This window comes from Mytilus galloprovincialis, chromosome 14 (assembly GCF_965363235.1).
Source record: "Mytilus galloprovincialis chromosome 14, xbMytGall1.hap1.1, whole genome shotgun sequence".
Taxonomy (NCBI): Eukaryota; Metazoa; Mollusca; class Bivalvia; order Mytilida; family Mytilidae; genus Mytilus; species Mytilus galloprovincialis.
Genome location: NC_134851.1, coordinates 53,531,760 through 53,547,184, shown reverse-complemented (window position 1 = coordinate 53,547,184; position 15,425 = coordinate 53,531,760). Strand labels below are relative to the sequence as shown.

Below are 15,425 nucleotides of genomic sequence, written 5' to 3'. Positions count from 1 at the left end.
ATTTAAAGAAGTACAAGACCTGTTATAAAGTTTTTAAAAATATACAAATCCCTTTGGCGTCCGTTTTCCCAGTTCGGAGATTGTAAATTAAGGAGATTAAATGCAGAAAAAGAGAACGCTTGAAATGATGCTTAATAAAGTATGATGCAATCCCAGTTATCAACTCTAACAGAGACACATTCTGATTAACACTTCTGAAATTGCTAACAAAAAAACAAAAAAAAAAAAAAAAGGACACCAATCTGATAACGACAAACAAAAGCAATAAGAGTATCAAATAATAAAAGGTTCATTCAATTTTGCTTAGTATATCGGAAAAAAAAACAAAGTCATGGTCAAAAGCACGAAAGACAACTCAAATAAATCGTATGATAGGTAAAGATACGTATATATGTTACAGTGAATTTGTATAATCAGTGATTATGTAGAATCCCTGAAATTTTCAGGGATTATGTAGAATCACTGGTTAGTTTAGGGATTATATATAATCACTGAAAATTTCAGGGATTATGTATAATCACTAGAAAAAATGTCAGGGATTATGCATAATAACTGAAATGAAGAATTAGTTTCATTTAAAAAGAAAATAAATTAAATTAAATAATTTATTCTATAGAATCATATTAAAACATAATTATTCACATACATTTTAAAATGTTTAGCACAATATGTTAAAAAATTATATTAAAATGTTAGGCACAATGTAATAAAATGTCAAACACTATGTAATAAAATGATCAGCACAATATAGTAATATATTAACATGTTAGGCACTATAAACAATATTTTAAAATGTCAGGAACAATATTTAAAAACAATCATTTATTTTTACAAACTAAATTTGGATGGCACCGACTATTGCACTCTTGTCCTGCTTTTCTACATGCATATCTGTTGGTTTCACATCTGTTTTTACCGCAACATCCACATTTTAAAAAACCCTGTCCTTCACATATTGAATCGGATTTTACAGCACGTCTTAAGGAAATAAAATTTTCAGTACACACATCTGAAGGCACCAAAAAAAGGGAATCAGCAACCTCGAACTGGTTTCTTGTATATGATCCGAGCAGGATACCATGTTTTGTGGCCAAGCGATATCCTTTTTCAGTCTTTTGATGAACGATGGCCATGATGTTTTTTGTGTCTCCCTTTCCTCTGTCAACATGTGGGATTGGTATCAAAACATTACAACCAATGTCAGCCTCCTCTAAAACTTTGTTCGATCTGTTGATCATTCGTTCTGCCTGTTTTTCTGTACACATAGTTGCATTAGTTCTCTCGGTTTGTATTTCTTGTTCATTTGTACACAAAAAGCACAAAACAGATGTCCCATAACCTTCTTCGCCATTTGCTTTACCACAAATAACATGCACTGTTGATGTACAATTTGAACATGAATGTGCATTTGACGCTGGCTTTTGACAAACAATACATGTGATTTCGTCGCTATCAATTGGAATATTTATATTATTGATTTCCATGCCTTCTTCGTTATCACGAAATCCTGTATTGGTAATATCTTTCAGATCATCCTCTGTATTTAAGAGTGAAATTATTTCATCTGGCAAGGAGGATGTTGTTAGGCCAACCTTTGCCTCTACTCCAAACATTGCTTTATACGGTGTGCGTTTAATGCCAGAGTGGTAGCTTTGATGTTTTTGAAATTGGACAAATTTAATTCCAACAGGCCAATCTTTAACACCATTATCCCGCATCCATGTAATTGTCATATCTTTGATATCAGCATTTGCACGTTCGACACTTCCTTGACTTTGAGGGTGTCTTGGCTTCCCGTGAACGATTTTACACTCTGGCCATAAATCTTTTAATTGAGAAATAATACTCGCAGTAAATTCAGCACCATTGTCACTTTGTAAAATGTTAGGGGCACCAAAAAGAAGAAATATATCAAGAATCTGCATTGCAACCTCTGCTGCCCGTTTTGATTTCAGAGGCCGAAGAACCACAAATTTAGTCATATGATCTTGGTAAACCATAATGTACTTAAAATCGTCAAAACTTAATGATTGCATATCAACTAAATCCATTTGTCCACGTGAATTGAATTCTTTGCTAACTATAGGTTTAACAACAAGTCCCTTACTTGCAATTTTACGCTTCTTTAATTGACATTCTTCACACAACTCCTTAAAAAGTTCAACAGCCTCTGTTGAAACATTGGCATATTTTCTATTTGCTTCCTTGATCATCTTGTCACACCCGCCATGCCCTGTTGCAATGTGAATTTTGTAAACAATGTTATACATATCCTCCAGACAAGCGTAGTATTTAATATCATCATCAGAGGAACTGCGTTTTCTGATAATTTTCTGTATGTCTCCACATTGAAGGATTTCATACCTAAAATAGTCGAAATATATTTTGAATCCTTTGGTATTATCAACAATTTAAATAAAACGATTCAAGATAACTACAGGAGAACAAGCTTTACTGTACCTGTCATTTGTGTTATTTGTTTTTCAATCAAACCCCCCCCCCAAACAACAACAACCCGAACCAACCACGCATTTGGTATCCCTTTTATGAGGGGGTACATTTGAAGTGCACATATTTTTTATTTGTAGAAACACTTGAACCTGAGCAAAAGAACTGTATTTATCTGCAGAAAGCTAAAAAAAATCTCCCCCCCCCCCACACACACACACAAATAGTTTACCCGTTTACCCAGGAGACGCAAATCGTAGAAATGGTACATGTACTTTTGATTCTGTAAATCTAGTTATACGAGTATTGCTATTCACACAAAAAATGTATTTGTTCAGATATTTGTTATTGCATGTATTTGTTTTTTGTAATTATGTAAAGAGTGTGATCTGTATAAAAAAATCAAAGTTGAAATGACCCTTTTAACTATTTGAACAATTAAAAAAAACTTACTTTGTCAGCAGATAGTAATAAGCAGGAGTTTTGTCTTCTTTACTTGGTTCTTTAGTCATCAAATTAACAATATCATTGTATTTATTCCTTGTCCATATCTTGCATTTGGTTTTTTCCTCAGCAATTTGCAGTAACTTTTGAGCATACGTTTGATCTTACCCAAGCAACATCTGTGCCTGTGCCATACTTGAGTGTTTGTGAAATAATGAGGTTCAACAATTGAATTAAATATCACTTGAAAAACTGTTCACTTAAGATTAACCTAGTACATGTAGTAGAAGATCAGGAATAAAAACTGTTCACTAAAAACTTTCAAGGAATAACAAACAAAATTGTAATAATTTGCCTATATTTATTTTTTATCAAACAAAGGATCTTTAGATTATTGATAATCCCTGAAACTATATTAAAGAATTGTAGAATAATCATTAAAATATTTATTTTTGTTATCAAACAAAGGATCTTCAGATTATTGATAATCCCTGAAATCATATTAGGGAATTTGTAGAATAATTATCAAAATTTTCAGTGATTATGTAAAATCACTGGTCATTTTCAGGGATTATATATAATCACTAATGAGTTTAGTTATTCTACATAATCCCTGAAAAATCAGGGATTCTACATAATCACTGATTATACAAATTCACTGTAACATATATACGTGGTCTTATGACAGTGAAGTTCAGGCGGGAATCTCATTAATCACGTGATATATAAAACTCACGATTTCTTTCGTTATTCGTCATCTTAGAAATACTTGATATTGATAAAATTTATAATGAATGGGTTTAATAATTTAGGAATACTTAGTTAAAACTAGAGTGACGCATTTAACAAAATTAATTGGTTAGCAATAACCGATCCCGTTACGTGCGTACGTCGAGTTAGGTACGTATGTCATTTTATTGGAAATCTCTAATATATCTTATAATGAAAACTATTCTCCAGAAACTCAACTGTTTATACTAACTTAAAAGTACCAGGTATATCTACGTAACTTACCAAACATTTCGTTAATCAGGTATCGTCTGCAATGACCGTGGGTGTCTGCAAGATGTCGCCAAACTAAAAAAAAGTTACGAACTTAACAACTCTAAGGACGTTTTCTGCAAAATGCTGTACTATATAATCTAACAAGTCTTATAAATGGTAAAATTTGTACTTACAACCAAATACTTCAACGATACACAAGTCATCTCTACTATATAAAAGAAAGTATATACGACATAAAAAAAAATGAAAATCGGAATTATCAAATCCTTCAAATCTATATAAAGGCAAAATACATCGGACGATCCCCAAAAGACGTTAAAATCAGTGTCGACTTTACAACAGTCCTTGACATAGTAGCATCAACCATTGCTATGCACATTATTATGTGATAAGAGGTAACAGTTAAATACACTTCACATGATAAGATGCTGATTAGCAGGCTCTAGATTTAAAATAAATACTTACTGTACCAATGAGAACGGCATACATTTGACAGGAAGTCAGTTTGCATCACTGTAGAACAAAAATAAACATTTCTAGTGTCGTTGAAATATTTAGAATATACTAATAGTGTTATACTTATTTCAATAGTATAGGACAGTGGTGAATTTCAGAATTTTGACAATTTATTGTGTGCATGTTATGTACTGGTACTTCCGCACTTAGATACACAAACTCTACGCAAACTATCTGAAAACAAAACTCATCAAACAAATAAAAAAGGCACATACAAACTGAGAATTTATTTCACAAATAAGCAGAACACATTCCAAACCTAAGCGGAATCCGAACCAAGAAAGTTATGAATAATAGCTAACTGATACAAATTTCATTCGCTTGTGACGTCGACGTCTCTAAATGATATTTGAAACCTGCAAAATTTTAGTTAAACTATAGTCCAACAGCACTTTATCTGAATGTATAATAGTGCACTTGATATTTATATGTGGTACAAAAGTAAGTTTACAGTTATCAGTGAAAAAAGAAATGGTGAATTTATAACGACCTGGATACCAACTTACAACACAGGAAAATTGTGCTTTTTCTGTATGAAATTCGAATAAAGGCCAATGACGCGTTCTAGTTTGTCTAGTTTGTTCAGTTTAGTGTGACTGATTGCAGTATCAAAATGGAATTTCGAAAAATTTGCGAAGGAAATTACCGTCTAGAATTTGCCTCGGAGTTCGGTATGTATGTTATTTCAATTTGTGCTAAAGGGCAAACATATAAATACTTGTATAAATTATGTGTTCTTGCACCTTAAAAGGAGTTTTACAAGATTTGAACATAATGGTTGCCGTTATTCTGATCTATGTATGAACAACTTCTTTGACAACTAGTTTGTCAAGACTGTTGAACATATGCAAAGTCTTTATTAAGACGTAAGAGTAAATGACTGACGTCTAGTACTAACTACATACCTGTTAAATCTTTCGACTTACCTTTCCATCCTTGTGAATCATGTTCACATGACGGCAAGAAAGGTGTGTCTGAAATAACAAAAGTTTGAGTAAGGAAAACAGAATATATATGATCCTTGAGAATCATGTTCACATGACGACTAGAAAGGTGTGTCTGTAGTAACAAAAGTTTGTGTTAGTTAAACATAAGATATATGAATGATGCTGATATTTACGTAAGTAAAAGTATTTTTGTGATAATCAAAGTTTATGATAACACCATATCATTGATCTTATAAGTGTTGGAGATATTAAATATGTTAAGTATGTGACATGACAAAAATTACATGTTTTAATCATAAGCCAATGTTATCATCATGTCTATAAGAGGGTGGTAAAGGGTTATTTTCGTGCAACGTGATCGCCGTTTTTTATTTGACGTTCAACGTGTTTTTACTTTTTTATTTGACGTTCAGTTGTGCAAGACGGGTGCCTCGTTCAACGTGTTCTGCTTATTTAGTTTTACGTGCATCGTGATTTTCAAAGTCTTATTTTGCGTGCTCGGTATTTTTCAAATAAAATTCAAACACTAGGCAAGGATCGTCAAGAAATACTTTTTTAAAAGCCGTAAACCAATTATATCATAAATGTGTATACTAAATCGGGAACATCAAGTAATACAAAGAGTTAATATATACAAGAAGGCAGTGACTCAGTCACAAAAGTTCAAATTAAAGTATTTATTTTTCGTGCAACGTTCATTACAGAAATTATTTCACGTTCAACGTGAAATTATGTATTATTTCACTTTTTTTCGTGCAAACACCCCCCTTTACCACCCTCCTATAACATTCAGATGATTCTATCTTCTGATTTTTTAAATCGTACAGTTATCTAATTTAATTTTACGGTTGTTATCAACGTTGTATGATTAAGGCGGATCATCGGTATAAATTTCCCTTGTTTTGTGAATAAAAAAAAATCTGAAAAAATAGAATTTGGAAATAAAATAAGCGATACAATTGAGAATGGAAATGGGGAATGTGCCAAAGAGACAACAACCCGACCATAGAGCAGACAACAGCAGAAGGTCAACAACAGGTCTTCAATGCAACGAAAATTCTCGCACCCGGAGGCGTCCTTCAGCTGGCCCCTAAACAAATATATACTGGTTCAGTGATAATGAACACCATACTAAACTCCAAATTGTACACAAGAAACTAAAAGTTAAAATAATACAAGACTAACAAAGGCCAGAGGCTCCTGACTTGGGACAGGCGCAAAAATGCGGCGGGGTTAAACATGTTTGTGAGATCTCAACCCTCCCCCTATACCTAACATCTTTTCCTGCTATAGGGAAAACGGTACTATTTATTCTGCCATAGCCGACAATACTAACATTTTCTAAAATACCACTTTTTATAATAAAAACTTGGATAAAACAGTTATGTGTGGTGTTAGTACTTTATTATTCTGCTTTAAAAATTGAAGCCAAATAGTATCATGACCAACTTCCAACGGAACTTGTTGATGTTATCCATGCCCACCGTCATTTTTCCAAAAAATTATGAAATTTTAGAAGTCTTTTCGAATAATTCTTAAGAAAATATCAATAGGTTTCAAAATTCATATAGTAAATATACACACTGCAGTTATTCATAGATAATTAAAATGAAAAAAATATATTGTACCCTTACATCCAATCACAGCGCTCCTAGGTCGACTTCCTTCACCTGTCTTGGGTACACAAAAGGCCAACCTAATGCTGGTAAAATGTAATAGTACCGTTTTCCCTATATTTTATCGGGAAAATGCAAATAAGTACTTATTTTCCGTATTTAAAAACAACACTTTAAGTGTCAATCCGTCTCCAAATTTGCAGATTTAAGTAAAGAACTAGAACTATTGTGTAATGCTATTTTTTTGTTTTTGATACTTTTGTTTATGTCACAAGTATCATTTTACTTATATGACAATAAAAGAATTTGATATTAAACACAATCGGACATAAACAGTAATTGTTTCTGTCTTATGTGTATGTACATAAAAGAGTTTGTCTTACCTCTTTTGTTTAGGGATCGACCAACAAAACTAACTCCATGTCCAGTTTTAGGAGGTTCTTTATAGTAATGACAATCACAACTGAAATCGTCGTTTAACTGATCTGGAAATAGCGTACACTATTTTTGATGGTCCTCATATTATAAGTCATAACAATTTTTGCATTGTTTTATTTAAAAAAAAAACAATCATAGAATATTATACATGTACATTAATATAATGAGATAGGTCCACTTTTTAACTTGCTCTATACATATACATTTACAGTGACGAAGATACAACTTTACAACAGAGGAATTGATTCCGATTTTCCCCCGCTATGAATAATCAGTTTTATATGTAGGGGCTAGCAACGTTACAGCAGCAACTTCAAATGAATTCATCTCAATTTTGATACTATATTTCGTGAGCTTGTGTTTCCTAATTTCCTTAGTGTTGCAAAAATTAGGTGTTTGGCAAAGGATACAAGATAGGACCAAGACAAGCCGCAACTACAAAACAACAAGACAAGACACAAACGATTACCAACAAAACATGATGCAAACACATAACAAAAAATCAAAAGAGAGGTGAAAGATACCAAAGGAAACTCACAAGTCGACAATACACTGACAATGTCATAGCCAAAACAAAAATAAACAACAGTACACAAAACACAAGGCATAGAAAACTAAAGACTGAGCAACACGAAAACCCCACCAAAAACGGGCGCTGATTACAACTTATCCAGAAAGTGCAAATAATAACAGTGTTGGTACTTTCAGTAATTAACTAAATAAAAGTAATAGTATGTAAAACAAAAATATGGAAAGGATGAACAGAATGTATTTTTTTGTTAGTCTAGTAAGTACTGTTAAGATCTAAATGACCGTTTCATGAAAAAATCTCGATGTTAGCGTATTCTTAATTTTAAATATCTATGACCAACCTACCTAACATAAAGTTTATAATCCAATCCTGGCAGACGGCTGGTTGTGTTGCTAGATATTTCCATACTAAAATGTAATAAAGATTTTGGTAAAAAAAAAGTGCATTAAGAATTTCAGAGGTTGACTATAGAACAAAACATTGTCTGTTAATATGCAGGTCACAAAACAAACAAAGATAAAAAAAATCAAAGCACTTTATAGAAAAATCTTCACATGATGCAATAAAGCTTGCGTTCTTTTAAAGGTTACATAATTTGAGATATGTTAAATGATTTTCTATAAGTATAAATCGGAACGTTTTGGTTTTAAAAAAATCAATGCCATGTAAATTATGAACTAAAATTATGTCTTGACACATTTTTTGTCGTTTTATTAGGAAGACAGTTGACTTTGGGATGAACATGAGCTATTGATAATGACAACACACCAGTTATTGAATTTCACTGCAACGTAAAGGCTTTATTATTACAAGTAATGCTAAAAAACGTAAAAATCATCAACGATACCAGACAACAATGTGTTACGATACTCATATTTCGTCTACATAAGACACCTAGGTGAAGCTCGAATAAAACAATTTAAGAGTCTTAAGGGTTTAATTAGGTGATCTGAGGTAAAATGAAATAAATCAAGAAGTCAAAATTGATACTTTAAGCTGGAAGAGTAATAGTTCAGGATCAAAATAAGCCAAAAATATTGATAGTCATGGAGCTTATCGAAATATTCAATTTATAAAATATGGCGGGAAAAGGCTGTCTCGGACGTTTACCTTATATTTGTATTGGTATTATTTGGGTCTCAAATCAAAAGAAAGAAAATCAAGAATCTGCTTAAATTTTGTCAAATGACTTTTTATGAGCTATAATGTCGTATGTTAAAAGATAAAATGGTGTGATGTGTCAAAATATTTTACCTTGTATCGTATGGAAAAACACCAAGGATTCCGAACATTCAACACTTACTCCAAAACCTCACCTAAGTACATCCTTAATCAAACAAAAAGTTGGAGAGCATTGTGTACCAACCATTTTGAAAAAATGGTGCAAATAAAATGGCTTAGGCATAACGTTTTCTTAATCGGTCAATACTGTTGGGTTATGTGAAACACTAAAGTTTTTCTACCGTCAGAAAAAAAGTGACAAATGTTTTGAATTACCGATTTTTAAAGTTTAACAACTTGGTATTTTATTTGGCTTGATAACTATATACCCAAGACTCGTTGACAAGATCATACTTAAATCGATTTATATCAAAGGTACCAGGATTATAATTTAGTACTTCATCCGCGCGTTTCGTCTACATAAGACTCATCAGTGACGCTCATATCAAAATATTTATAAAGCCAAACAAGTTCAAAGTTGAAGAGCATTGAGGATCCAAAATTCCAAAAAGTTGTACCAAATACGGCTAAGGTAATCTATGCCTGGGATAAGAAAATCCTTAGTTTTTCGTAAAATTCAATGTTTTGTAAACAGGAAATTTATAAAAATGACCACATTATTGATATTCATGTCAACACCGAAATGTTGACTACTGGGCTGGTGATACCCTCGGGGACGAAACGTCCACCAGCAGTGGCATCGACCCAGTGGTGTAAATAGTTATCAAAGGTACCAGGATTATAATTTAGTACGCCAGACGCGCGTTTCGTCTACATAAGACTCATCAGTGACGCTCATATCAAAATATTTATAAAGCCAAACAAGTTCAAAGTTGAAGAGCATTGAGGATCCAAAATTCCAAAAAGTTGTGCCAAATACGGCTAAGGTAATCTATGCCTGGGATAAGAAAATCCTTAGTTTTTCGTAAAATTCAATGTTTTGTAAACAGGAAATTTATAAAAATGACCACATTATTGATATTCATGTCAACACCGAAATGTTGACTACTGGGCTGGTGATACCCTCGGGGACGAAACGTCCACCAGCAGTGGCATCGACCCAGTGGTGTAAATAGTTATCAAAGGTACCAGGATTATAATTTAGTACGCCAGACGCGCGTTTCGTCTACATAAGACTCATCAGTGACGCTCATATCAAAATATTTATAAAGCCAAACAAGTTCAAAGTTGAAGAGCATTGAGGATCCAAAATTCCAAAAAGTTGTGCCAAATACGGCTAAGGTAATCTATGCCTGGGATAAGAAAATCCTTAGTTTTTCGTAAAATTCAATGTTTTGTAAACAGGAAATTTATAAAAAAAAAATGACCACATTATTGATATTCATGTCAACACCGAAATGTTGACTACTGGGCTGGTGATACCCTCGGGGACGAAACGTCCACCAGCAGTGGCATCGACCCAGTGGTGTAAATAGTTATCAAAGGTACCAGGATTATAATTTAGTACGCCAGACGCGTGTTTCGTCTACATAAGACATCATTGTAAAGCAGATTTCTTGAAGCGTTAGATTGTTCTGCCACTAACAGGGATCGTGATTTTGATTTTGATTTAGATCGTCAAAAGACAAATTAGCTAAGATAATGACAGATCGTCACTGTATCTCATCAACTTTCGTCTTTTACATCTTTTAGGATCTATGAACATTGTTTAACATCATATATGAAAAAAAATGTATATATTGTGTAATGAGATTAACTTCTGATTGTTACCTATCTTAGTTGTCAAATCTGTGTAAATACATGTTCAAACCATACACTTTTACTAAAGCATTTTTGTCACTAGAAGCATATGGATTTGACAAAATATTACCTGAAAAATGTGTCATACAGTTGTTTGGGATCAATCCATTAACATGTAATCCTGTGAAAAGAAAAAAAGATAATAGTGTATTATTACAGTACCCTTTGGTAGCCAATCTCAAATGTCAATATCTCAAGTAAACTTTCGTCAGCAATTCAAAAAGTGAAATTGTCATATAATGTTCAATATATAACTTTTACGTTATTGGATACAGTAAAACATCGAATGTATTACCAAAATCTAAATGACGTTATATCAGAACAAATATAGGTAATAATTTAAAATCAATAATGATAACAAAAATTAGGTAAATTGGAATAAGTAATTTAAAGATACAGTTACAGTTAGGCATTAGTTTCCGGATTTGTTTTGTTCAAATCGATTTGTGACTTTTGAATACAGGTATACCACTGTTGCCTTCATTAACGTAACTATTAATGCTGGGAGTGTTTTTTCTGCTGTTTGTATTTTCCCAGAAGTGTGAGTCTGTTATAATACGGGACGGGAACCTCAAGTTTGCTTTGTTAGGCATCTTTGGGTACTATGTAAAATGTGTTTACAAAAGAAATATTGTGGACAGGATATTTTTCACCTAAAAGTGATTTGTTAGATTATCAACGGAATCAAAATGGACATTGAAATCTAAAATGTAAATGTCAGTTGTAATTCCGGTGATGAGTCTAATACGAACTCCAATTTTTTGTATCGTTTTTTAATTATTGGTTTGGTTTTATTTTTGTATTCCAATTTCAATGGAAACCGTCTCGAGTTATTTTTTTTCTGTTATCTTACATTTAATTTTTTTTTTTCATAGGAATGGTCAGTGGCTTTTAAAATGAGTTTTGACCTATTGTATAATACTACTATTCACGAGACTTATTTTGACGTTGTAACATCAAATCGGATATGCCGGCTACTATTTATCCGATAAAAGTGTGGTTTTAAGGGTATAGCTAATCAATTAGGAAATAAAATTACTCTCGACATAATACATGTTGACAAACGACATAATAAGAAAATAAGAATTTGTGCGAAAGTAACATCTTTATCGTTAGCGTACAATGCATGTACTTACTGCTAAAACCACCATATTTAAAACAATCGGCTGGAACTGCAAAGGATAAAAATACATTACTGGTTATAATGAATAATGTCATATATCTCTATAATAAACATTCATGTAAATTGTTGGATACTGGCACATTATATGTACGTTAAACAATTTGTTGCTGTAGAAATTTCCTTGTCTTCTTTGGGATGAGTATTCCAATTTGATCTGTTAGGGATTTGTGAAACCGATTTTGTCTTTGTGCAAGTCTAAAAGGGCATTTGATAAATAAGAATTGTGGAAGCCACTTTTAAAGAATACAATTGCTCAGAAATTCATGTTGCGAAAATAAATGCATTAACTTTATTTTTGCTCAAAATGTTGGTTTCGTGTTTTAAATACAAGTTACGTTTGTTACAAAACAATTTAATAGAAGAGGAAACATAGACCATACATCAAATTAGTGTATGTTGGTTTCTACATTTGAGTATTACCTGTTTTTAGTCCAAAAGACGGATAGCAAAAACATCTGTCGTTCTCGTATTGTTCTAAAGAACCATTAAATCTATCTGGAAAACAAACCCGAAATCGTGAATAAACTCTTCATCTCCTTGTTTTTAAATCAAAATTAACGTTTCAAATAAAAGCATAAATTATGAAAAATTAAGAACACACAAAATAAAATTCTCATTTCAAGTCCAGTGTAGAATATAATTGTAATTTAATTTCTTTTTAACTGTAAGTTTTATATATGTTTGTATTAAAGTTTGTAGTTAACAATTATAAAGTGAAATTTATCTTTGAGAAACCCTATTCTTAAAGATATTAGTATACCAGGTAACCTTGTTTGTGAAAGCTGTAGTAAAAAAGGTTATTATAACAGCCTTATACAAGTAAATCAATTATCAGAAACTAAGATGGATTGGTGAATTTCCTTTTTTTTCTGTTTGTGTCTGAGTTTTTTCATCTTTGCTTCCTATGTATTTATACATCTTAGATGTTTCTCTACTTATATGTCTGATCGTGATAATAAAGGGCTTCTCATGGAATCACGTTTGTCGTACAGTACACATTGACTTATCTTTACATCTTTTTAAAAATATCAAATATAAATCCAACCCATTTATGTTATTTTGTTCTTGACAAATACCGATGGTAAAGATACATTTTACAATTGTGTTATAAAAGTTCATTAGTGTTTTACCTACCATACATCTTCTTCACGATCGTCGCTTGACATGACACAGGTTGTCCTTCCACATCAATGTCCGAAGGACAATTTTTCAAGCTTTCCCACACTACAATTATAAATTGAAAATTGATACAGATAGGATTTTTACCATTCCTTAAAACTATGATAAACTTGGAATAAACGTTTTCATCGTAGGCGGAAGTTGATAAAAATGAATCATCAAGTGTTACTAGTAACTAAATTCATATCATAAAGACAGCCTTTAAATTTTGCCTTAAAGCGAATCATAAAATCGTTTGATTCACACTAACCTATTTCGTGAACAGCGCATGTATCGTTTTCATATAACACTTTCAGTTCTGAAAATATAGTTATAACATAGTTGTAAAACATAAACTTTCATTGATACTGTGTGGTTAATGTGCTGACTTTTCCGACTTATTTAAATAACGCACTACATATTTATGCTGAGCTAATTTTGACCTGAACACATTCCACAGTCAATATTAAATCTTTCATGTGTCTTTTTGCTGCTGTTCATGGAAGATAATGACCTGGTATTTAGTATAAGTGATTGATTGTGTTTTGAAATATAGATAGTCTGTTCGTTTCTTTTCGGCCTTGTTTATATTAGCTGCTGATAGGAAAGATTGAACCGTGTGATCCTGTCTCGATTAACATATACTAATATTAGTTTTAATCCTGCAGACATCATTTTGACTCGATTAGACAGGTCAATAATAATTTTATTCGAGTTTTCAAGCTCTACAACTGGTTCATTGTAACTATTTCTTCAAACGTGAGTGTACCATCTCCGTTGGTTGAAAACGTTTGATTTACTCATTGTTTAAGGATTTACCCTTTGTTAGCTCGATACATTTTGTTTTACTTTTGTCACACTTGTAGCAAGTATTTTTACTAAAAATTGATATAATGCATATGTGGAAACAGTTTTACGCAAATTATCTAGACATTAGATATACTCTGTTTCCTCAGTCAGTTACACATAAATGTTTAAAAGGGTAACATTTGTTACTAAAAAATATAGAATCATACCTTGGCAGCCTTTGTAGTGAAAACATTCTGAAAATTATAGAGAGAACAATGAATATGAGATAAATATTTGACCCGATCATACATTTTGGCATAACGAATGAATCTGTCTTTAGGTTGCATTTCTGTAAATATTGACAATGCAATTTCCCATAGGAACTCCTTTTACGGCTAAAACTCTACCAATTTTACTATGAAGTTTTGAAAAAAATCTTATCCTAGAATTGAAAGTTCATATGCACCACAATTTTTTTCAAAGGTCATAAAATAGGGCTGTGCGGCATATTTTCAACGTTTATATTCCCTGAACTTCTCAGAGTTTAAACTTACACTAATTTTCTTAACTACCCCTACCTCGAATGAAAGGTTACCACAGATTTCAATGTAAACAATATGCACGTGTTTATTTACTGGTAACATTCCCAAGTTCTGTCTCTGCGATATGGAACACAGAGAGCATAACTGGGAACCAGTATGTAAACAAAATTAATTTTCTATGAATATTCAATTTCTCCCCAAAAGAGGCGTGTTTTGAGAAACAGCTGTATTTACAAAGTGCAACCTTTAAGGATTTTCTACAAAATTATACACTTTGATAAGCATTTTTTAAGTGATCGAAATAAAGATGGTAAAGAGGACATGAGAACGTTTTGATTATTTCATTATATATCTTATATGTTCAATTGTATCTGATATTATCACTTTTCATTATTTGTACCAAAAAAAATAATTTAGAAAATGTCGAAAAACATTAATTCAAGAAAATCTATTCACCAACATTGTTGAATTAGAGTGTTGTTTTTAATGAAAAGGTATTCATATTGTTTCTGTTAATCTTGTTTTTAAGATATGTATTAATAAATATGTTTTGGACGTGCAGCATTCATTAGGTGCTTCTTTCATTCAATAGTTACAATAAGCAAATTCATTACCTGGTGCTACTCCTTCTAACACTTTCTTTGTTGTTTTCACTGCACCTGAAATTGTTTACTGTTTATACATAATTTCAAACAAAGATAATATGTTCTATATATATTTAACCATTATTTCAACAACAACTGACTAATAGATTAATCGGATGGTGGCTGCTTAACTTTCCGAAAGTCTTACATGCATCTTCAAGATATGCTCATACAATATAAA

At 32.0% G+C, this 15,425-nt stretch overlaps 1 protein-coding gene across 1 annotated transcript in view; it reads right to left on the bottom strand.

Annotated features, from left to right (window-relative positions):
* LOC143059799 (uncharacterized) overlaps window positions 1–15,425 on the bottom strand; it is a 33,814-nt gene that overhangs the window by 6,847 nt on the left and 11,542 nt on the right. Inside the window, exons 8-19 of the mRNA XM_076233358.1 lie at window positions 15,215–15,259; window positions 14,286–14,312; window positions 13,541–13,588; window positions 13,246–13,335; window positions 12,532–12,606; window positions 12,065–12,100; window positions 10,999–11,049; window positions 8,291–8,353; window positions 7,360–7,461; window positions 5,340–5,387; window positions 4,363–4,410; window positions 3,907–3,969 (exon numbers count right to left, since the gene is read on the bottom strand). Coding sequence (XP_076089473.1) covers window positions 3,907–3,969; window positions 4,363–4,410; window positions 5,340–5,387; window positions 7,360–7,461; window positions 8,291–8,353; window positions 10,999–11,049; window positions 12,065–12,100; window positions 12,532–12,606; window positions 13,246–13,335; window positions 13,541–13,588; window positions 14,286–14,312; window positions 15,215–15,259 — 696 coding nt within the window. The remainder of the gene's footprint in view (window positions 1–3,906; window positions 3,970–4,362; window positions 4,411–5,339; window positions 5,388–7,359; window positions 7,462–8,290; window positions 8,354–10,998; window positions 11,050–12,064; window positions 12,101–12,531; window positions 12,607–13,245; window positions 13,336–13,540; window positions 13,589–14,285; window positions 14,313–15,214; window positions 15,260–15,425) is intronic.